The following is a 22,256-nucleotide window of genomic DNA, read 5'->3' on the forward strand; positions in this document are numbered from 1 at the left end:
TTCTTGATAGTGATTTAAGTCACGTTGTAAAAGGCCTGGAGCTGCCCCTGCCATGGTTTAACAGTACCACGTCCTGGGTAGCAATACGGATGCGTTACGTGAATTGTTCTGTGGTCTTCCACTCCCCACTGGCGGAACTCTGAGACCACGTAGCAAGGTGGATCTGTGATCCAGTGGAGGCAAGGGGCTGGTCTGTAAGAAAATGGGTTTATTTTAAAAAATACGTGCCGGCTGGTGCTGCAGATGGTGGGAAGGGTGTGGGGGGAGACGTGGGTGCCACTGTGAGGAACAAGAGGCCTCCACCCCAGCTCTGTCACCCGCCACAGCGCTAGCTGCTTCTCTGGACTTTTTTGTGCCTGGGCGCTCAATTTGAAGGAGGTACTTGGCCATTTTGTAATCTTGACGAAGAGACTTTGAGAATACTGAGTGATGCGTGAAGATGTTTGTTGTCCGTCGCTGGGCGTGGGTGGCTGGTAGCAGCTGCCATCGGACCTGTCCTGCGGGGCTCCTGACTCACTTTTGAAAATGCTGAGGTAAAAACAGACTATCGAGGAAAACTTATCCTAGCTTTGTGTGCTCTGCTTCCAACTTGTGCTAATTACGGAAGAAATGGCTACTTTTTCTATCGTGTGACTGTATTTCGAGGCTATAAATCTATTTTAACACCGGCTGTGGGGCGCGTGCGGAATCTCCCCCGCTGCAGCAGCTGCCGGGCTGGGCCGCGGCCTTGGCCCGGTCCCGACCCGGGGCCTGTCGCTCTGCCCCCGCCGCCCCCGTTCCCTTCTCCTTCTGGGGCCGGTAACGCTCCTTTCCGTGCCCGGCGGGGCCGATTCCGCTCTGCGTCCGCACCGCGGGGCTGCCCCGGGCGGGCGGCGACGGCAACCGCAGCGCCGGGCCGCCGCCGAGTGCGCAGGCGCGGCCCCGCCCACCCGGCCCTTCCCGTCAGGCCCCGCGGCGGGCGCGGCGCTCCCGTCGGGCCGTGCGCGGCCGGAAGCGGAAGTGAGTGTGCTGGTAATCATGGTGCCGCTGGGGCGGGGAAGGAGGTGCCGCCGCTGCCGGGAGCTCGGTGAGCGCGGCGGGGCCGGCTGGAGGGCGCCCGGGCTGGGGGGCGGTGAGGTCCCGCGCAGGCCCTGGGAGCGGCTCTCCGCGGCAGCGCGGGGCCGGGCCGGGCGGGGGTAGCGCCGCGCTCGGGGAGGGGACGAGGCGCAGGGCCCGGCTCCCCCGCCTCCGCCACCGCCCGCCCTGAGGCCGCGGGGAGGGGGGGGGGCGGCCGGGGCCGCGGGGTGCCTGCCCGGCTTCGCAGCGCTGCGCCTGCGAGCGGAGCGGGGCCCGGGCCGGCCCGGCCGGGGCAGAGCCGCCTGACCCCCCCCCCCCGCCGCCCGTCCTTCTGTTGCAGATGAGTCGTTACGGTCTGACTTGACGATATCGCACTGAGAGGCGGTGAGCCATGGGGGAGAACAGTCCTGAAGGCAACGTTATCTACTACGAAGTGGAGGAAGACGACTTAACCCAAGATGACAATATGATGAGGTTTGCTGATAAAAACGGGCTGGTTTCTTCATCGTCTGGGACGGTCTATGACAGGACAACTGTTCTAATAGAGCAAGACCACAGTGTGTTGGAAGATGATGAGGATGAAGGACAGTGTGGTGATCACTTGCCTTTTTTACCAGAGGGTCATGAAGAAGGATTTCATTTAATAGCAGATCATGAAGGAATGTCCCAGGGTTACGTGCAACATATTATTTCTCCAGATCAGATTCATCTAACAATAAATCCTGGTTCAACTCCTATGCCAAGAAATATCGAAGGAGCAACGCTCACTTTGCAGTCTGAATGCCCAGAAACCAAGCTTAAAGAAGTAAGTAGTTAGATGTGATTCTGAATTTTATGTTTATTGTGAGTCCTTTTCACCTGGCGACCTTAAATGCTTTGAAAATGTGTTTTTCTAAAACCGTTTGCTGGGAGAGAGACAAAAGTTCCCCTTGTTCTTAAAGGTTACTGTATAGTGGAGTGAATTCCATTCCATTGAATCCGCTGTTACTTTTAGCGATAGCAGTGCTGCATGCTGATAGGCATAACCATTTCCCACAGTTATTTACTGGGTCAGCAGCAAAACTGCGAGTGTCATCAGTTTTCACTCTAATATCCTGCTGCTTTTTCATGAAGCAGCCAGGAGCCGCTTTTTGACATGCGGTAACGCACTAGATAACAGGAGAATATGGTACTGAAAATGCATTTCTATTAGTAGCGTATGTGATTTTAATGGTCTTTTATTTTTCTTTTGGTTGGACAATTTTGGTTGGACAATTATTTCCTGAGTTAAGATAACTAAAAAGAACACGAACTCTGTTATTCTGTGGTTAACCACATTCTTGAGAAAAGTGCACCCAAGTTGCAGGTTAAATTCCAGACTGTTGGCAGTAGCTAAAGTATGAAACTGAAGATGCCAAACTTAAAATTACTTGTAGCTTTATTGTGTCGCTCACAGGGAAACTGTGAGAAGAAAATAAGGGAAACTTCAGACTACCTTCTGCTGTATTTTGAAAGCTTAAATCGGCTTGCATATTTAAAATGGTGATTACTTTTAATTCTGTTTCCCTAATGAATTCTACCGGCATGCAAAGTGGTGAGGGCCTGTACAGACTGACTTGGGATTCTTGCTTTTTAGGTGCAAAAGCAATGCAAAGTTGACTGAAATACCAACGCAGTGACAACTTTGTGCTCCTTTTTTGGCCCTTCTGGGTTAAATAAGGGAGGATCTAGGCAAGTGTCTGTGCTAGTGTCAGTGCTAGTAGTATCGACTACTAGTGTAACTGATATTCACTGTAAGAGAGAATTGCAGAAACGAGCCCTTGCTGAGAAAGGAAGCTGGGTTTGAATGCTCTGAATAATTTAGAGTAGCGGGGAACCTTCATTATCGCTCCCTCGGCAGTGAGGAAATGGGGCTGCAGGAGGTTAGCTCTGCAATTAGTTATGAAACTTCTGGACTGAGGTTTGTTCAATAAGCCAGTTTAAGTCTAAGGAAGTCCTTTTGCTCAGTTATTATTCATATTAGCAGCTGCTGTATCCCTACCTTCTTAGCTGCTAAAATATTTAAATTTTGTATGTCAGTCATATCAGTACTTTCTTTTCTTTTTGTAGGATAGTCAGCTTGCAGTCTGCGGTGTCCGAGAACAGTGTGTACTAGCTAAACGGGTGTTGATGACTGCACGTGCAATTAAACTGATTTTATTTCTTCACCCCTCCTTTTTTTTAAAAAGGCTTGTAGCACCTGGAATTTCCTAATGAAATCCTTTATCTGAATTTATTTTCCCTCTCTTGAATTAATTTTCCAGGGTGGGGGTGGAGTTACACTATAATTTGAGTGCAGTGGAAATAAGCCCTAAGCATACGTGACACTCTTCCATCTTGTAAAAACCCTTTTTGTCCTGCTGTTTCAAGTGCTTGGGAAGCTGTCTGGAGGCGGGGAGGGGAAAGCTCTCAAACCCCTGAACGTTTGGCTCATCTCTGAAAGTCAGCAGTCCAATTCTTTGGTACTTCCAAAACATCCGTAGCAGTTCTAACACTTGAGATAACTGTTTTAAGGTCTTAAATTTTCAGGCCAGTCTTAGACATTTATGAAGCAAAAGAGGGTTTTACACTTCATTAACTACCTTTAACTTCCTTTTGTTATACGATACTTGTCTCACTACAACTCTGTCTGTAAGAATAAATGTGGTTATAGTCTTCTATTTCAAATTCATTATTTTTTTTTGTTCAATGACGACATAAAAAATAGCAATTTAAGGGAGATCTTGTGAACTCAAGATGAGTTAAAGGTAAACTGAGCCGTTTAAGTAGACTTTGGCACAGCGTGTCAGGCTCAGCTTTTGCCAGTCTTGTTGATTATTGGACAATTAGTTCCTACTTCTAAGGTAAATGCTTAATTAGGACTCTTGTAGCTTCCTTCTGGTGCATCTCCTTGGGAGAGACAGCACACTGTCCTTTGCAAAAAGCACATGTGATGCATCCACGGCCTTTATCTTCAAAGCAACTTGTTTCTGTACGCTTCATATCCTGGCCATCTGTGTTTTTTCCTGTTGCTGCCATGTTTCTTTGTTGTTGTTGCTTGCGCATGGCAATGGTCTTGAGTACTTGCTGCTGTAACCGCAAGTCTTTCATGGTCAATATCTACATAATTTTATGTGTATTATCAGTGCTTATTTGATGTGCTAATGTTCCTAATGTGAAAAGAGAATTAAATGCTTTGCTGCTTTACAGAAAGTTTTGTTTTGCTTAGAACATGGTGGTAGTATTGCTTCTGTCTGGAGTATCCTTCTCAGAATAATTTGTGAAATAAAGATTTGGTCTTTGAAAAAAGGGGGAGCACTGCAAGGCCTTTGTCATAGTTCAGGCCATTAAGCTGAAAGTGTTACTGCCGTCTTCCTTTAAATATGTGCATTGGCAGCTAGAATCCAAATCCTTAATCTATAATTATTCTCCTTTTCTTGGACTTTCTAGACCTAAAAGTAAACACCTAGAAAGTGTAACAGACTCCTCACTTGATTTTTTAGGTAGTTTGTGCCTGTGTCAAATCCCTTGTGTATTATGGGGAGTACTGTGGAGAATGTCCTGTCATGCAGTATGTAAAACGTTAATTTCCAGCTGCCTTAAAACTCGAACAGGGAACATTTGCTTCAGTACTGATACATAAATTGTACTGAATCTGATGATCCCTGGTGAAGATAATGTACCCCTTCTCGTCTAATAAAATGTACTTTCTGACCTCGTGTCTGTGTTTTATCAGTCTATGCTTTTGTGTTTTGGCTGACTCAACACAACCAAACTTCTTAATTATGTTGTAACTGTGTTGTAATGCTTGGATATTTACTGATAACTTTAACCTGATTTGCACTATAAATTAAGGGCAAGTTGCTTTACAGTGGAGTTACTGTTTCCTTCTCTGTACGGTGCTTCTGATAATGCTAAGTGACTAGATAAAAATGTGAAGCCTTCCAAAATCTCTTCCTCTCCAAGTTACTGTTGGTCTGATCACCTAGATCATTTGTTCAACTTTAAACGCTTGACGTTTTTCATCGTTCCTCTTTTTACTGTCTTGCACAAAATCAAGGGAGAATCGGATGCAAACATTAACAGCTGGTTTTGGGGTAGTGCACCACTTCCATTGCTTTAGCACACATGTATTTCTTGACTAGCAAATCTATAGTGAGTTAAATGCTTTATAGTAAACCTTGGATCACAGGAGGAGAAGGATTTAGGAAGAATTTGCTCTGTATTGTGAATTTCATGGTAGGCTGTCAAGTCATGAGTCCAAACATGACATTTTCCTACGTGTTCTCACATGAATTCGTCGCATTTCCTGTACTTAGGGCAGCCTAGGTAACTAGTGTCTATAGAAATAAAGAGAAAACAGTGTATCTGAAATAAAATATAGTATCAGAAGAAATTGAATTAATCTCTTGGCTAGCTTTTTTTTAGCTTATTTAAAGCTGTTACAGTGAAGTGTAGAATAGGTCCTCTTCCCCATCCTTTTTATGAAAACAAACCAAAAAAAGCCACAAGCAAATCCACAGTCTCCTTGTTAGATGGGAACGTAGCGAGGATTGGAAGAAGTGGCACTTGAACAGGGCAAGATACTTTGAAAAAGGAAAAGGTTTTGGCAGTAAGGCTCCTGAACTGTAGTTTTTAATAAGCCCCTTAGTATGGGTAGTTTTCTCTCAATCTTCCTGCATATTTCTGGGACAAAATGCTTTTTTTTATACTTGTTCTTTCGCCATCCACTGTAATTTCTCTCTGCTATACTTCCCTACTGTATGTTGCAATAGCTAGATATTTTTCATGGTAGTTACAATTCTATGGGATAATGTTGCTTCTCATCTGTCATGTGAAATTGGAAAAGCATGGAGAACTAGTTCCTGGATGTGTCTGCATTTGAGAGTAAAGTTTCTCCCTGGATTAATTCTGTAGTAAGATAAGTGTTGATAATACATAGCTTGGAAAACTCATCTCCGTTTAGCAATATGCTGTTAGCATCAACTATATCTAAGAGGCAGGAGCTGAATTCAGTAGTAGCCAAAATGAAAACTACTGCTAGTTATTTTATAGTTGCCTTATGTCTTTTAAGCTTTATAGTTACGATGTTTCTATGCTCTGTGTAAGGATCTGTTGTACAGCTAATCTGTTTTAATATTCTCCAAATACTAAGGTTTTGTTAAAGGAGAGTGAAGGTAGATGCCAGCCTGTTGTGGTATGAACGAGAGGCTACAGATTGAGACCACACAAGAGATTACTCAGCTCCTATATAGTCAGGTTTTATAAAGCTTTCTTAAAGGCAATTTTGTCCCCTGCAAAATAGGTTGGGAGTTAACTGAGAGACTATTTATTTCTCTTTTCGTATGGAGGGCCATCTAGAACCCAAATTACACCTGGTATGAGTTTGCGCCGGGCACTGTGTGACCACAGTGCTTCCTGGGAAGGTGTTGGGACGATGGTTTAGTTAACTGCAATCCCTGCCCGTGCTGACAAGCTCGTTTCACAGGCTGCCCTTGTAGAGGTGGTCTTCTGGACAGGCAGAGCCTGGGTCTCAATAACCCGATTGTTACAGCCCTGAAACGCGTGCCTTAGTGCTTTTGACCCTCGTTCTGTAGTTACCCTTATGAAGGCCTTAATCCTGTGTATAGAGAGGGGAGGGAAAGCATGCAATGAAATATCTTTTGGGTGCCTCAGTTCTCAGGTAGCTGATGTAGGACCTAGTAGGCATGCACTTAAGAGGAAATGCTGAGTGCGCATGGCTCAAATTGACACCGTTAAGGGCTGTTACTTTGAGAAACAAAACCTGAAGGTGTGTACCTTCCTTTGGACCTTACAGCACTGATAGGGTCTCCAACAGTACCAACAACTGTTAGCATAATAAATACTGTGTACCAGATCCCCTCCACTGTCCGTATTCTTGTGCTGTTGTAGTACATGAATAGGAGACAATTTTTGGACAAAACACAAATGTGTTTCAGAGAGCCATTTACAGATCTCGTAGTGATTTTACTGCAGGCCCATTGTTTCTTTCATTTATGGGATACTACACAAAGCATTAATCAAATTAGTTATTTTATAGAAGGATTAAAAAAATACTCAGTTCTTAATTAGGCACACCAAGAACAATGTGTTTTTGGTGTTACTCCTACTTAACGCATCTACCTAAATTCCTGTTATTTTGAGAGGAGCATGACTTCGAAGTGATTTTGTACTTACCTGACAATAGGTGAAGGAATCCCATGTTATTCTTTTCTCACCTTCCAAGCTGTGGTAGTTAAAAAAAAAAAAAAAAAAAAAACAACAAACAAAAAACATGATTATCAAATGATCTTTTCTGATGGGTGTATATAAAGAAAAAAGAAAAATTGTTGAGTCATGGGATGGGTAGAAACCCATAAAGGTTACTCATCAGTTATGTGTAGGTTCCTCAGGTTCTCCTGGTATCAGCCCCCAATTCCGTATCTGTTTTTTTTTGAAGACAGTCTGCAGCCTTTTCCAAGCAATAATACTAGGTACTGAGAGATAGGTGCTTTGTGCCTTGGAAAAGAGGAAAATTGCTGACTTATGTCCTGACTAGTTGCTAGAATATTAAACCTGCAAGTTCCTGCTCCTCCGTTGTGAGTTTGCGTTGCCTTTCTAAACATTTCTAAATCAATGGAAATACGTTTGGAACACTCTTCTGCTTCTTGCCTGTCAACCGTCAAGTCCTCTCTTGGGCTCCATAATCACTTTTAGATGTTAAGGTTTCTCAACTGCGACAGTCAAATGAAAGACCTCAGTCTGATAATTAATGTTGAAGATAAATTTATTCAAGCATATCAGATGGCTTATTCCTTCTACTTCACAAGAGAATGAGATTTAATTAAGCGTTATGACTCGCACACTGGAAGCTTCTGCACGGTCTCTTTCTGCCTGTTGCAGAAGCTGGGAAGGCTACCAAATCTAGTTCAATATGAAATTGTTTCCTGGTGGTCTAGACAGCTGACTGAGAAATCTGTAACACTTGCCTTTTGATGTAAAGCACCTTGTTTGATTCATTACACTTCAGGCATTGACTATTTAAGTAAACACGGAAGAGAAGAACAAAGCACAATGAAGGCTGTTTTTGACATAAAATGAAGTAATAAATGGACCGATGGTTAGACCATAGGAGACGCTGAAAACTGTAGTTCTTATTCAAGGCATTAATGGGAATTCAGCACACAGGGCAGTGCTTTTGAGGGTCAGGTTGTGAAAGTACGTTTTCCATTGTCTTCCTCCTCCATAAATAAGTAGAGTGAAATGTAGGTGCTACACACAGGAACAGCAGGTAGGTTTGATAGCCTCTCAGTGTCCTTTCCAACTATTTTATCAGAATTTTAGCTAGAAACATTTTGAATTAGTTTTTCATTTTTTCCTCTGTTCTATTAGATAACTATTCCTCTATAAGGTTAGCCTGCTTTCCAATGTGTGCCACTGCTTCCTCACATAGTGCAGCAGAAATATTAAGTTATCGGATAATTAAACGGCAATAATTTTTTTTTCCCTTTGGGAGTCAAAATCTATTCTATTGTCTTTGACATTTACCTGCAGTTCTGCCCTGACTGGACTCCAGAAATGCTTAAAAATTATTAAGTATGCATCGTTTTGTCTCTTAGGTCAAGAGATACCAGTGCACCTTTGAGGGCTGTCCGCGCACTTATAGCACTGCCGGAAACCTGCGCACTCACCAAAAGACGCATCGTGGGGAATACACTTTTGTCTGCAATCAAGAAGGCTGTGGCAAGGCCTTTCTTACCTCCTACAGCCTCAAAATCCATGTTCGAGTGCACACTAAGGAAAAGCCGTTTGAATGTGATGTGCAGGGCTGTGAAAAGGCATTCAATACACTGTACAGGTAGGAAGTCTCTGCTTATTTCTCTTGTAGATGTGGCCGTTGCTGTTTGGCAAGTTGCATCTACTTCTTGTTTGTGTCTGAACACAGTTGTTATGCTTCTTCCAGGCACAGATATGAATATAAGCCCCCCAAAATGTGGAAGTGCTCTACCAAGAGTAGGATGACGGAACCTATGATGACATACTTAGCTTATTTATATTACAGTAGTATTGAAGGTGGTGCACAGACACAAGGAATTCTCAGATTTGCTGGAGGGCTTCGGAAGTGATATCAATTACTTCCGTAAGCTAGTTCCCTTCAATTCAGAACACGTTAAGCCTTTGATCCTGTCCTGCACGTTTGAGCGAATAGCTTGCTTGCCTCAGGTAGGGGCCATCTCATACTACAAGTCATAAGAGGGATTTTTTTTTTTTTGGCACATTTTTTAGGTTGAAAGCACATCAGAGGCTTCACACAGGGAAAACATTTAACTGTGAATCAGAAGGCTGCAGTAAATACTTCACAACGCACAGTGACCTGAGGAAGCACATTCGAACACACACAGGAGAAAAGCCATTTCGGTAAGTTGCTGGATGGCAATTTTTACTTCTGTGGGGCTTCTGTAACGGGCCACCTGTGCCAAAAGGCAGCTATTACTGTCCTGAATGAAAAGCTGTTCTCACGAGAAAAAAGTGAAGGGGGCTAGCATTTGAGCATGTTTGTTCTAGAGCTCCCTCAGTTGCCTGTAAAAGTGGGTAAAATGACTGTTTTCAGAGACAAGAATAGTCAAGCTATTTTTTTAAACATGAATGTGTGCCACGATAAGCATGTTTTTAAAACATATGGCGGCTTCTCTGCTGTGATGCAATGTTTATTCCATGAAGGAGCACCCCTGCCCAAATGCTGACTTCATGCTTGAATTTTGAAGTCCTATTGAGAGCCCTGCTATAGGGTGTGTAGCATGTATAGATAGAGATACCTGATTACTAACACAGATTAGCGTTAGGCCTGCTTTTCAGAGCCCTGCGACTATTGCAAGGCGTGATCTAAGGTTGTAACTAATGCATCAAAGCAGCCTGATGCTAACCCTTCTGTGATGTCTCATTCAGGTGTGAGCATGACGGCTGTGGAAAAGCTTTTGCTGCAAGCCACCACCTTAAAACACATGTTAGGACACATACTGGTAAGTCCCAAGGGTTTGTTTTTTCTTTAATCGAGCTTATTCAGTTTATACTAACTCTCAGAATCCTAATAGGTATTTATACTTACATATAATACGCGGGTGACACCAAGCTGAGTGGTGCAGTTGATACGCTTCAGGGGAGGGATGCCATCCAAAGGGACCTTGACAGGCGGGAGGAGCGCACCCAGGTGAACCTCATGAAGTTCAACAAGGCCAAGTGCAAACTCCTGCACCTGGGTCAGGGCAAGCCCCAATATTCCATTTATGCGCTTCCATCTATGCTTGACAGGTCTTGAATTTCATAAGCATGTTTCACAAAGGTATCAGTAATGATGCATAAAAATGAAATGTTGTGTTCTTGTGGCAGTTCATGTGGTAAAGTGGAAGCTTTTATCTGCAAGACTCCCAAGAATGCTGAATGTGTCAAGTGGCATTAAACAATCTTGTTTGTATAAAATATTATTACTGTCCTAGGTCCTTTAAACGTATGTGTCTTGATATAATGTTTGTGAGTTTGTTATATGTGTTTTGTGTTGCCTATAGGGGAGAAACCCTTCTTCTGTCCCAGTAATGGCTGTGAGAAGACTTTTAGTACACAGTATAGTCTCAAGAGCCACATGAAAGGTCATGAGAAAGGACATTCTTATAATGCACTTCCCAATAACAATGTATCTGAGGTTAGTAGAACTTCTTCCTCATGCTTCTGTGTTAGGTGGAGATAAAACCATAATTTGGGGAAGAAATTATTTGGTCTGTAGCTTGTTCTAAAGGTATAACATTTAAGGCTGGGATTTTCAAAGGGAATTGTGGTGCCCCGTCTCCCATGAAGAAACCCACAGGTGCCTCTCTTCTGAACCGAGAATTCAATTTCAGTTCTGAAATTGCTGGCATTCAAGGTGGCAGCATAGGGTTTATTCTCATATGCTGTGTTTACAGCGTGCGGATAATAAACAGGGGGATCGGCATTCCTGCCACTTCTAGCATGGTATTTGGTTACCAAGTTTTATTTAGAAAAGCTCATCTAAATTTGTCTATTCATTTTAATCACATTAAAATTAACGCTTGGGCTACTGCTGCTTTGACAAGTATGCCACGTACCAACACAAGTTGGCAATTATATATATTATCGTGCTTTCTTGTAGATTCTTATGTTTTAATCAGTACTATGTAATAAGCGTGTGAAGTAAAATAAATACTAACTGTTAAGGTTTAACTTTTTTATTTTCTATAGGCTGTTTTGTTCCTGTGCTAATTTAAAATTCTAGGTTATTTAATGTTTTGGAAGTAATGTGAAAGAGATGTTAAGAATCCTTGATAGCTGCTAAATATCCTTTGCTTAGTAATATTGCTCCTTTGATTTTAGAACTGAGACTTCGGTCACATATAGGTAAAAAAAATTCTGCGTAGACAGAATTGTATGGACTCTAAAAAGTAATTTAAAACATTTCTGACACTATTTTTTAATATATAACTCAATCTATTTTTCTTCTCTACAGGATACAAGCCACTCACTTTGTCTGAGTGACTTAAGCCTCATATCAACAGATTCAGAATTGCGGGAGAACTCTAATCCAGTGAGTTACTGTCCCGGAATTGCCTCACCCGTAACCTGAGTTTTGCTTTTTTTCTGGCAATGTGCTTGTCCCGTCAACTAGAACACAGCAGATTAGATACGTATGGCTGGTGGCTTCTGTTTCGCTCGTTTGGGCCACTGGCATGCTCTACTTTAGGCTTTCATTTTGCTAGTGGAGGAGATGTAGTCTCTCACAGAATAAGTGACGTTGGATAGAATTGTTTTAGATGTACTGAACGCTGCTTTTTTGTGTGTCCTGTGGCAGTTTGCAGGAGGCTCTCTCTTGACAAAAACCGTATGTTTCTTACGCACGCTATTGAGCCTGTAAATATGACACATTATTGCTGTCCTTTTTGGAATGTTGGAACAAAAAAGAAATATTTCTGTCTAAAAGCAGAATAACCAGGTGAAAGAGAGGGATTTTCCTCCAAAATATGCAGTGCTTAATTCAGCCTGTTTTTAAAGGCTCTGCATCTGACTTTACCGTAATAATGTTCTTATTGATAACTGTTGACTGAGCTTCAATTTTACATGGAGGAAAATTATATACTGATGAGACTGTGTCATTCTTTTGTGCTTTGATGTGGAAGCAGTATGCAGCTTTTTAATATATTCTGTTCCTAGAGCAGCGTGGGTGACAGTAGTGCATAGTCCAGGATATAATCTAAGCGGAGCTATTTTGTTTCACAAACAGCCAAGAACAAATTAATGTCCGTTTCTAACAAAGTATTACAAGAAATAAGGGTTAAACAAAGTGTGGATGCAGAAGAATATGTTTTACTTTGAAGGACTTATTTATTTTTGTAAGGATTTGCTCCTTGTGTTGGTAAATTTGATTGTGGGTAATAAGAACTAAGTGTCATTTTACAGTAGGTAAGTGAAGTACATTGCCTTTCCTGAAGGTGGCTGGTTAATTGGCGAGGTATTTCCGACATTCATGTGCTGCTTGACTGGGATTTGTGCAAAGTTTATGGAGACCTGAGATATAACATTATCTGATGTCTTCCTCTTTGTTTTCTATTTGCCAGACACATGGACAAGACCTTAGCACAATCTCACCAGCAAGCATCTTTGAGTCTATGTTTCAGAGCCCAGATCATACTGCAAATCAGGACGACTCTCAGCAGACAGGTACAAATGGTATTTGTGCTATTTTAAGAGAGAGCTTTTTGACAATTTTCCCCCTCTGCATGCATGTACTTAATTCAGCATGTCAGACTGAAGATTACTGCCCCACATAACTCTAAATAGCAAACAGAACTTTAATTTTGGTATTGAAATTCTTTTGTGTTGGAAATGCGTTGTATCCACTGACAGTGTAACACTCAGGCAGTGACAGGGGAACTGACTATTTACAGCACGTACAACGCTGACATTGATGTTCTTGGACTTTCTACATAAGCGTTGTTTTCAAGCTTCCTCTCTTGACGTAGCTGCACAAACCTGCTGATAAAAAGGCTTCTTAGAAAGAGCTAATGAGGCTGATCAGCTTGTGTGTAGTATTCAGTGTTACCAGCTTCCTGAATTTGGACCTGCTTTTACATTTCTCTGTCTAGTGTTGTATGTTTTTGAGCACTAGTCTGAAGATGTCAAAGTGGTAATGCTTTACTTAGCAAAAATCCATCAGCTAGCCGAGAAGTTCATTGAAAGAGTTGTTTATTCAGATCTTATGAGAACTGATGTGTTTATATTTTTTTCTTTGTTTCTTTTGGCAGCTGCCTTGATTGAAGGTTTTAATGGTGATGCAGACTCAGTCACTGCTGTTCCGCCTTCTGCAGGAGACTCAGCATCGTTGTCTCTTCCACTTGTACTGCAGCTTGGCATCTCTGAGCCTCCGCATTCAGCACTACAAGCCTCAGCAGCACCTGCTGCTCCCTCCTCCATAGGAACCAGCTCACAGCAAGCTGCATTTGGAAATCCTGCAACTGTTTTACAATCCCCAGAAGTGCCTGTTCCTCACAGCACACAGTTTGCAGCCAGTCACCAAGACTTCCTGCAGCACACTCAGACACCGCCGCAGCCCATTGTACAAGGACTTTCAGTGGTTGCTGGGACATCTGCCCCAACGGCATCAAGTGCCACTGAGCCCTTGCCAGCTGTAGTTCAGACTGTGCCTGTTGGTGCGAACTCTGTTCTGACCAGTAATCCAACTATAACAATTACTCCTTCTCAGAGCACCGCTATTCTGCAGTCCAGCATTGTCATGGGAGAGCAAAACTTACAATGGATCTTAAATGGTGCCACTGGTTCTCCACAAAGCCAAGAACAAATGGTCAGTATATCCAGCATGGCTTTGAAACAGCTTGAACCATCTCTCTTCCTCCTAGAGTCCTTGTTTTTGAAAAGGAAGGGGGTCAAACCTGTAACTGTAAGATACAAACTAGGATGCAGTATTGTATAATGCTTATCATGGTAATATGTGTAAACATGTCACCAATGCAGCCCCCGAAATAGAGAAATAAATAGAAAGTAGATAGAGAGGGTGCAGAAAAAATCTTGCTTTCTTCTTTTCCCCAGTGACAGACTTCTCACAGCAGGTATCAGCTTGGTTTATCCAGGACAGTGTACCACATGGCCTGAGAATATATGTGGGTTTTAATCTATTACTTTTGACAAGTAGAAGCACAAAAAACTCTGTAAAGTTTGTGTTTAAACATTTTGTAATCTGTCTCTTCCTAATTTAGCCTGATAGAGATAATGAAAAGTTTTCTGGGAAAACAGAATGTTTCTGGTTCTCCAGTAAATCTGGATAGCTGAGACTTCAAGGGTTTTATCTTGTAAGAATACTGTTGCCACCTTTAGACTTTCTCAGTTGCAAATGGTCAAGAGTGAGGGGCAGCAGGTACAAGCAGTATGAGCAAGCACAGCAGTGTTTTAAGAATACAGTCGTGCAATTGTCAAAAACCACAAGCTGTGTCGACAAGCGTGTGGTGGGACGGGTGATTACTCCCCATCTTTAGGACTACTGAAATAATACTCTTGAGTTTTGGGATAGCCAGAACATGGCCCAGAACCAAGCCAAATGTTGTATTTTTTTAATTAGTTTTCCTGTGTGTTCTCTTTGGAATGTGTGTATCACTGTTTCTTATGATTGCAGTTGTTTAGAATTTGAACAATAGAAACTTGATTGGGATCAACTCACACTTCTTTTTTTTTTTCTTTCTTGAAAGCCACAAGTTCCAAAAGTAGTAGAAAAGGTTTTTTTTACCACTGCGTTACCAGTAGCTGGCAACACAGGTAAGCTTGACACTGAACTTGCTTTTCTCTCTTTCTCTGTTTGTAGTACTGTTAGTTTGACCAGGATTTGTTGTGATTTTATTGTTTGCAGAAATGTTGAAGACAAACCTTTCATTTTTTTTTTTTTTTACCTTCCTGAGGTTTTAAGTGCAGTCTGCTCTAGACTTATAGGTTTGTGCTGAGATCTGTCCTGTAGTAGTTTCTCTAACAATTTGTAAGATAAGCAGGTTCACAGATCAGATCCAGTATTCATAAAAATGGTATTTAGTGGAACTTATATAAAAGAATAAAAGACAGAAATGCAAGGACATAATTTGGTTTTTGTTCTTTTAAATGAGGACGTGAAACAGGTAGTAAACTAGTAAGCTTAATCAGTTCTTTAGCAATTGTTTTTGGTAAGCACTATCCGTGAGATTCCTCAAAATGATACACAACTGTAGAAGTTCCGTTCTATAACATGCTTCCTACACAGCGTTGTTATATTGCAAAGATGAATCAATCGGAGTCAAGAGAGATCGGGTAAGTTTAAAACTTAAATTTTTAAAAAAGAAAGGAAGCCAGGCGAGTAGAGCAGCATAGGAAGAGCGAGGAGGAAGATGGGAGAGGAAAGCAGACTAGAGAAAACAAACAGGAAGATACCTGTGTTGGTGTCAAGGACTAGAATTACTGGTGTAATGTTGTATCATCATCTTCAAAGACTGGTGCATAGGGACCGGGGCATTTGAATGCCACTCTTTATTGGATTTTATCCTGTAGAAGTTACAGTGGTTGTCAGAAGAGACGTACTGTGCTGTGTAAAAAAATTTAGATCAGACTTCTAATGCCTGGGTTCGACCTGAACAGGTTGCTCATCAGCCAAGAGTACCTGCCACTTCTTTCTTATTTATCATCTGCTAGAGGTATTCGTTGTGATTGAACAAAGTAACATGTAATCTCTGCTGCAAGGTGCATACAATCTAATGTCACAAAGATTATTTGTCTCTCCCTGCTGTGAAATTATGTAGTTCCATTGTGTTTTGTCTTTGTTTCACCTTCAGGAAACCCTGTTCAGCAGATTGGTCTCAGTGTTCCTGTCATTATTATAAAGCAGGAGGAGGCCTGCCAGTGTCAGTGTGCCTGCCGAGACTCTGCCAAGGACAAAGCCACCATTAAGAAGGAATGTTCCTCACCTGATTCAAAAGCTTTGGAGCAGCCAGCTCCCCAGCTGCAGCCTCAGACCTTTCCTTCCTCTTCCCCTTCTCCTTCGTGTGGGCAGAGCAGTCAGATAGTTAACCCTTCAGACTCACAGACTGAAACATTAAGTGCCATGGATGTATCGGACTTCCTGTCCCTCCAAAGCCCTGAAACCCCATCTAATATAATTCCAATCGAAGCACTACTGCAGGGTGAGGAAGAAATTGGTTTGAATAGCAGCTTCTCTAAGTGAAGATGTTCCAGATTTTCCTTTGCACCTGGAGGGTAAAACCCTTCTCCTTAGAAGCAGAAACTGAAGGATCGATTCTTTTTCCTTCCTCTTTGGAAGTTTTGTGGCTTATTTCTGCTTCACAGATGTCATCTTAGTCACGTCCCAGGTACATCCATCTTTGAGAATCTATCTAAAAAAAAGAAAAGGAAAAAAAAAAAGAAAAAGCTAAGTTATATATGAACTGTTTTGGCTGCACTGTCTGTCACTTTTGCTTGTCATATGTGAACACAGAAGTTAAGGTTACTCGTGTGCAAAAAGATTTTAAAAAGAAAAAGGGGGGTTAGTTTGTCTCCAATTGCACATCACTTATGTTTGGGATTAAGGTACTGGCAGCGTGTGGGTCTTTGTTACAACTCCTTGGGTCTATAATTTTCTTCTGTCTCTTATGTCTGATACTAACCATGCACTATAAGGGGAGCCCAGGAAAGGAATTTGCTGTAGTAGAAAATGGCATTATTGTAGAAGATGATTTATCTGCAATTTTATTGGAATGCGATTGTCACGTCACTGAGTTGGGAGCTGATACCTGGGTTTGCTTTGTACTAACGCTGTTACTAAAGCCTACAGAAATTGTGGGGAGTTTATTTCAGTAAAGCACAAGTACCTTGTGCTCCTGAGAGATCTGTTCATTTAATTTCGTTAGGACTTAAAAAGTGTGGTGGCAGACACACTGTTTCACAACATGGAAACACAATCGGAGCCCCTGCTTACTCAGGCTCAAGAGTCTGCTTTCTTTGCCTCTCTTTGAAGGATGCAGTGAGTCCTAGGTGTAGTCAGATTGGTGCCTGCTGCTCTTTTTGATTTATTTGGCTCTGTTCAGAAACAAGTCATCCTCTTAACCCCCGCGACTGTTTAATCAGGAGCATGGTGCCTTTGCTGGTTACTCTCATCTTTTGTCAAGAACAACTCTAGGAAAATTTTCAGAATGATTCAACAGAAATTCAGTTTGAATTCAGTGAGTTTATCCTTCAGCTGTCCATAAATGCTTCCTTTTTTTCTGTTCAGCTATATAATTTCTGCCTGAATTTGCCTCCAGCCTACTGCAATGCCAGCTTTTTGTGCACGGGGCTATTTCTTGACTAAAAGATGTTACACAACGTAGTAGTTTTTCATATCAAACTGAAAGTCTATATTCTAACCTACTCAGGGTAAATAAAACACAAACCCCCCTTCCACCAAAAAGCCTGTAATGTTGCAATAAATGCAGTCTCATTCTAAATGGTTTATTTATGCTGCATTATTTTAAAAGATGTAATTTTATAGTGTTTTATCCATCTTTCTGGCTTTGGCTGTCTTTTTGTGTTAAAGGAAAGAATATTAAATAGTCTTTATTCAGTTTACGGTGTTGTCATTAGTGAGATACAAAGATAATGACTGTAAGCCAATTAATGTGGAGTGTCTCTGCGCACTAAATTTAGGAATGCAAAATCCTAGTGGATAGAGATCTTTCACTCTGTATCTGATCAAAGCTGCTCTCTGTACCTGCTGGGGGGAGAATCGTGTGAGTGCAGCCAGACCTCCCCAGGATACCGGATGATTAGCAGGTTTTTTAACCCTCTTGTGACACGGTCTGTGTGGCCTTACCAACACCGCTGTCACAGTCTTAGCTGAGACAGCGGCTTAAGCGCTCTCGCGTGCTATTCCCTCGCGAATCTGCTGCCACAGCACAGATGGAAGTGGGCTGAAGGGAACTGGCTTTTCACCTCTCTGACAACTTGTTTCTAGTTGTTAAGTGCAGAAGGGTAAAACTGTCCCGTTAGGGCGAACGTGAGGGAGGAGAGGCTGTGCGAAGAATGCTTTGTGCCTGGGAGGTGTCGTGTCGCTCTACGAGGGCAGTGTGCTCCATTTTGGTAATTGCTCGGGGGCACCAGCTGAACTGGAAACACCGATTGCGTTTCCTCTCCGCGTGCGGGCGCGTGTCGCGGTGCTGTGCAGTGCTGTCGCAGCGGGGATGTGGGTTCTGCAGCAATAAGGTTTGCATACACAAAACTCAGCTTAACAAAGCGTTTTATGTTTTGTTCTTGTAGTGGTAATCCCTAGAGGGCAGCGAGATGGTGGCCCCTTTTGTTTTTCTCCTACAGCTTCATTTTGTGATGCAGTTTGGTTGCAAGGCAGCAAGAACTGCTTTGAACACAAAAGAAATAGTCTCAAGCCTGCGTGGCTGGGACTGTCCTCACAGGGATGAGTCTCCTGCCAGCTCCTGGGTGTAGAGCTCCGCCTCGGAGGAGTGCGAGCAGCGCCTGGAGCTGTGCGGGGTCCCCTGGGGCACAGGCCACTGCGAGGGGCCTCGGGGCCTCGCGCCTCTCCTGTGGCGTAGTGCAGCAGTGGTGGCTGAGGGCGAGTGGACGTACGCCTGCGTGCACGTGAGTGAGTCTGCTGACGGAGGAGCGCGTGGATCCCCCTGGAGTTGTGTGGTTTTCTCTGATGGGGACAAGGGTACCAGACGTGGCCTGAAATGTGACAGCCAGGGGATTTAGCAACCTCTTCTGAGCCTTTCCGTCCTTCAGGGAAGCTTTTTTCCATGCTACTTTTGCTACTCGGGACTTGGTCCACCTAAAACACGCTTCTGGTTCGACCGGATAGCATCTTCAGAAACTCCTTTGTGACAGAAATGAGTAGAATAATCTACCAAAGGCTTTGAAATCAGAAGCTAATGTGGAAGTGTGGTGATGGGCAGCAGTGAGGTGCTGCACGCGTCCTCTCTGAGTGGGTGTCAGAGGCTGACCTCTCTGCTGTGTTCTCTTCACAGCTACTGTTTTCTATTGGTGTGTTCTAGGCAAAGCAATGTGTTCCAAGTTTATGCTGACTTCTAGGTGCATTGGGTTTGCCATTACCTGCTTGTATGTGCATCAGGCAGGCTGCGATATAGGTGAAACTAATGAGAGCTTGTAATGAGGCAAGAGCAGCGTGATTCTGTGAACGCACAGGCCGCTGCCCCACGGACTGTGCACCCTGCCCGATTGCGTTGTACAGATGTGTGCTTTTGTTGTTTAATCGTTGGTCTGCTTTCCATGCTGCGTCTATCCGATACGTTTCACAGTGGACATTTGCATCATCCCCAGTGCTGTGTGATCAAATGCTGTGCTGCCGCGTGGTCACTAACACGCTTGGATGGGAGGAGATCCCTGAGCAGCTGGTGAGAGAGGGCAGCGGCAGCAAAGCCCCGAGATTCCTCAGTGCCAGAGAATTTTCTGTCCTTCTCCCCTTGTTGCCCCAGCATTTAGCATATTCACAATAACATTTTTAATAAAGGGGGGAGTTTCTGCCATGGTAGATCTGGTAGGGCGTTGGATTCCCAGAAAGGGGCACGTTCTGTTCGTACGCTGGAGCCTCTGAGAACAGTGTGCCCTCCCTCTGCAAAATCTGCATTTCATGAACCCCTTTAATTATCAGTCAGAGAGTAAAACTGCACTGCTCTGGGTCGTTCTGTGTTAAGGGTTTTGCTGTTTTGTGGCTTATGGGGATTTACTTGGTTACTTAGAGTTTCTAGATGGGTGCAGAAGCTTAAACATGTAGAATGGGTCTCATTGCCAACATCGGTAGCTCTAGTCGCCAAGCGGTGACCCAAGCAAGCAGACTTGGCGTGCAGTTGAAGGCTGTAGAAGTTGCTTTTCATGCTTGTTAGATGGTAGAGGGATGGAAAATCAGCACTGTTTAAATGCTGGTACTGAATTATATAGAACAAAGTACGAATTGGGCACTTCTGTAATGCTGACTGTGTCCAGAAAGACTAGTTCGCAGAACCTCATACTGGTATCTAAAATGCACTTTAGGTTATTTTTTCTTTAACCCAATTGCTGCAATTTCTTTTGTATATACTTTCACAAAGTTTATTTTTGCTCTGAGTAAAAAGTTAACAGGGGTGTGCAAAGATGAGCACTTAACTTGGTGCAATACTTGTAGCTAAAGATCATTGTCCCGTGTGGTCGGTCTGTCTGTGTCTGTCTAACTGAATATATAGTAACTAGCTCAGTGACATACTGCCCTTCCCTGTCGATACCCAAGAGAAATTATGCATCATTAGCAAACGTCCAATCTATGCAAATATTCCACTGAGAGCACTGTGCTTTAGCAGGCCTTTTCTCTCACGCTTTCTGGTGGGCTGCTTGTCACTTCTGTGGGACACAGCTGTGTTCCTTGGTGTGTGTCCTTTCCCCCTTGTCCTCTGCTCTGTTCCGCCACACGAGTATGAACAGAAGCGACAAGCTGTTCCGAAACGGGCATGTTGCACCTTTAAAATTTGTCTTCGCGAGATCGTTTTTGATGTCATGTTATCTGCCTTACTTCACGGAGGATGGCGCTTCTGCAGTCATCCACGATATTGTTTTTGCAACTGCAACAACATTGTTAAACTGTTTACAGACCTCTTCCTGCACCAATTATAAATAAGGCTCGGAGAACAAACTGAGGACCGGCCTGTTGGTTGTGGAACTGCTGGGGGAGAGTAGTTGAGGCGTCATTGACCTTGGGGCTGACTGGAGATGAAAAGCTGGTCCTGACTGGGGGGAGGAGCGCAGCAGGCAGCTGAAACAAGAGGCAGCCAGGTCCGTGGTGTAGAGCAGACGGGATCTTGGTGTCACGTTCTTTGTTTGGCCGCTGGCTGGCTGCGAGACCTTGGGCAAGTCACCTAAGCTCTCCATGCCTCGGTTTCCTCCCTGTGAAATGAGGACAACGAAACCGGTCTTTGTAAAATGCTTTGAGATCTATGGGTGAAAAGTCCTTGGCGTTAGTGATCTGATCTAGCTGGGCAGAACTGTTAGAGTCAATCTGGACTGTAAGGCAAAAAAAAAGGCATGTCTTTAATAAACCCTACAAATTTCTGATTGCATAGTTTTTAATTGGTACACTATTTTTTCCGTAACATATTTTGGAAACAATGTCAAGTTTTTATAAATGTTACCTGTAGTTGATACTCACGGACAGGGCTGAACTTTTAACTTTTTTGCGTCTTGTCTTGATATATATCATATGTTCTAGAAGTTGGATTCTGTGTCTGCACTGAGAAATGCAAATTAAACTGGATATTTATGTAGTAGTGTACATAGTCTGAGTGTGTGTGTTCTTGGAACTAGTTTAAAAATCCCACACCATGCTTTTGGTGGTGTGCAAGCTGGCCAAAATTTGGTTCATTATGCAGTGTACACTTTCTCAAATAAATGCAGTTTCTACTTTTTCTTACAAGAAATTTTTTTCATATGATCTTTTTCAGCAAAATCAAGGGAATGTTTTTGCAGTACCGTAGTTACAGTAGCTGGTATTTCTTGCTGTGTAGCTTTGTGTCCTTCCACTTGCTTACTGAAGCGGAGCTATCTGTCTGACCCTTGTTTGGAGAGAGAGTTGTAGTCAGAGTTTTATTTCACGCAGACCAGCGTCAGCGCGGCGGGCAGGGATGCGCAAACCTCGAGCCTGGTTAGTTACCGAAGCAGTCTTTCAGCATCGACAGCAGCGTAATTGTCAAACCGGGAGGTCTGGGAGAAGCCTAGGTTGTCTGCTTACTGCTTTTGTTTTGTTTGACACGTATGGGGAGCTGGGCAATGGTCTTGGAGATGACAAAACAGAAGAACCCCAGTTTTTTAAGAATGTGTGTATGGTATTAAAGGAATTTATTTAACTATGAAACATGAGAACATATGTGCTTACATTGAGCAATGTGAATATGTTAGTTACAGGTACAGTACTTCCAAAGGAAGAGCATCTCCAAAACCCAAAAAAGAGTAAATATGAATTTGTATTTTTTGAAGAATGTAAAATGTGAAATAATGGTGTTTGCTTAATTGCTCATTTTGTATGAAGTTAATATTGTACTTTGAAATATCTGCAAAGAAGTGGAAATTAACTTTTTTGGAATTGAAAGCAATATTAATACTAATGGAATCCTAATTAAATGCTTATTTAAACATTGTGTTAT

At 42.9% G+C, this 22,256-nt stretch overlaps 1 protein-coding gene across 1 annotated transcript; it reads left to right on the forward strand.

Annotated features, from left to right (window-relative positions):
- Positions 1-943: 943 nt before the first annotated feature.
- On the forward strand, positions 944-22,245 carry MTF1 (metal regulatory transcription factor 1). The gene is made up of 11 exons (XM_087760784.1): positions 944-1,066; positions 1,397-1,861; positions 8,673-8,911; positions 9,340-9,471; positions 10,000-10,073; positions 10,617-10,750; positions 11,570-11,647; positions 12,675-12,777; positions 13,362-13,918; positions 14,817-14,883; positions 15,921-22,245. The coding sequence occupies exons 2-11, from the start codon at positions 1,448-1,450 to the stop codon at positions 16,307-16,309; spliced, it is 2,187 nt and encodes a 728-aa protein (XP_087616910.1). The 5' UTR covers positions 944-1,066; positions 1,397-1,447; the 3' UTR covers positions 16,310-22,245.
- The last annotated feature ends 11 nt before the right edge of the window (positions 22,246-22,256 follow it).

Source organism: Nipponia nippon, unplaced genomic scaffold (assembly GCF_047370975.1).
Source record: "Nipponia nippon isolate SJK-2023a ecotype South Korea unplaced genomic scaffold, ASM4737097v1 scaffold_23, whole genome shotgun sequence".
Lineage (NCBI taxonomy): Eukaryota > Metazoa > Chordata > Aves > Pelecaniformes > Threskiornithidae > Nipponia > Nipponia nippon.

Coding starts and splice junctions, on each gene's coding strand:
- MTF1 (XM_087760784.1), top strand. CDS start 1,448: ATGGGGGAGAACAGTCCTGAAGGCAACGTTATCTACTACGAAGTGGAG. Junction 9,472..9,999: donor ACAGGAGAAAAGCCATTTCG/GTAAGTTGCTGG, acceptor TGTCTCATTCAG/GTGTGAGCATGACGGCTGTG. Junction 10,074..10,616: donor ACATGTTAGGACACATACTG/GTAAGTCCCAAG, acceptor TGTTGCCTATAG/GGGAGAAACCCTTCTTCTGT.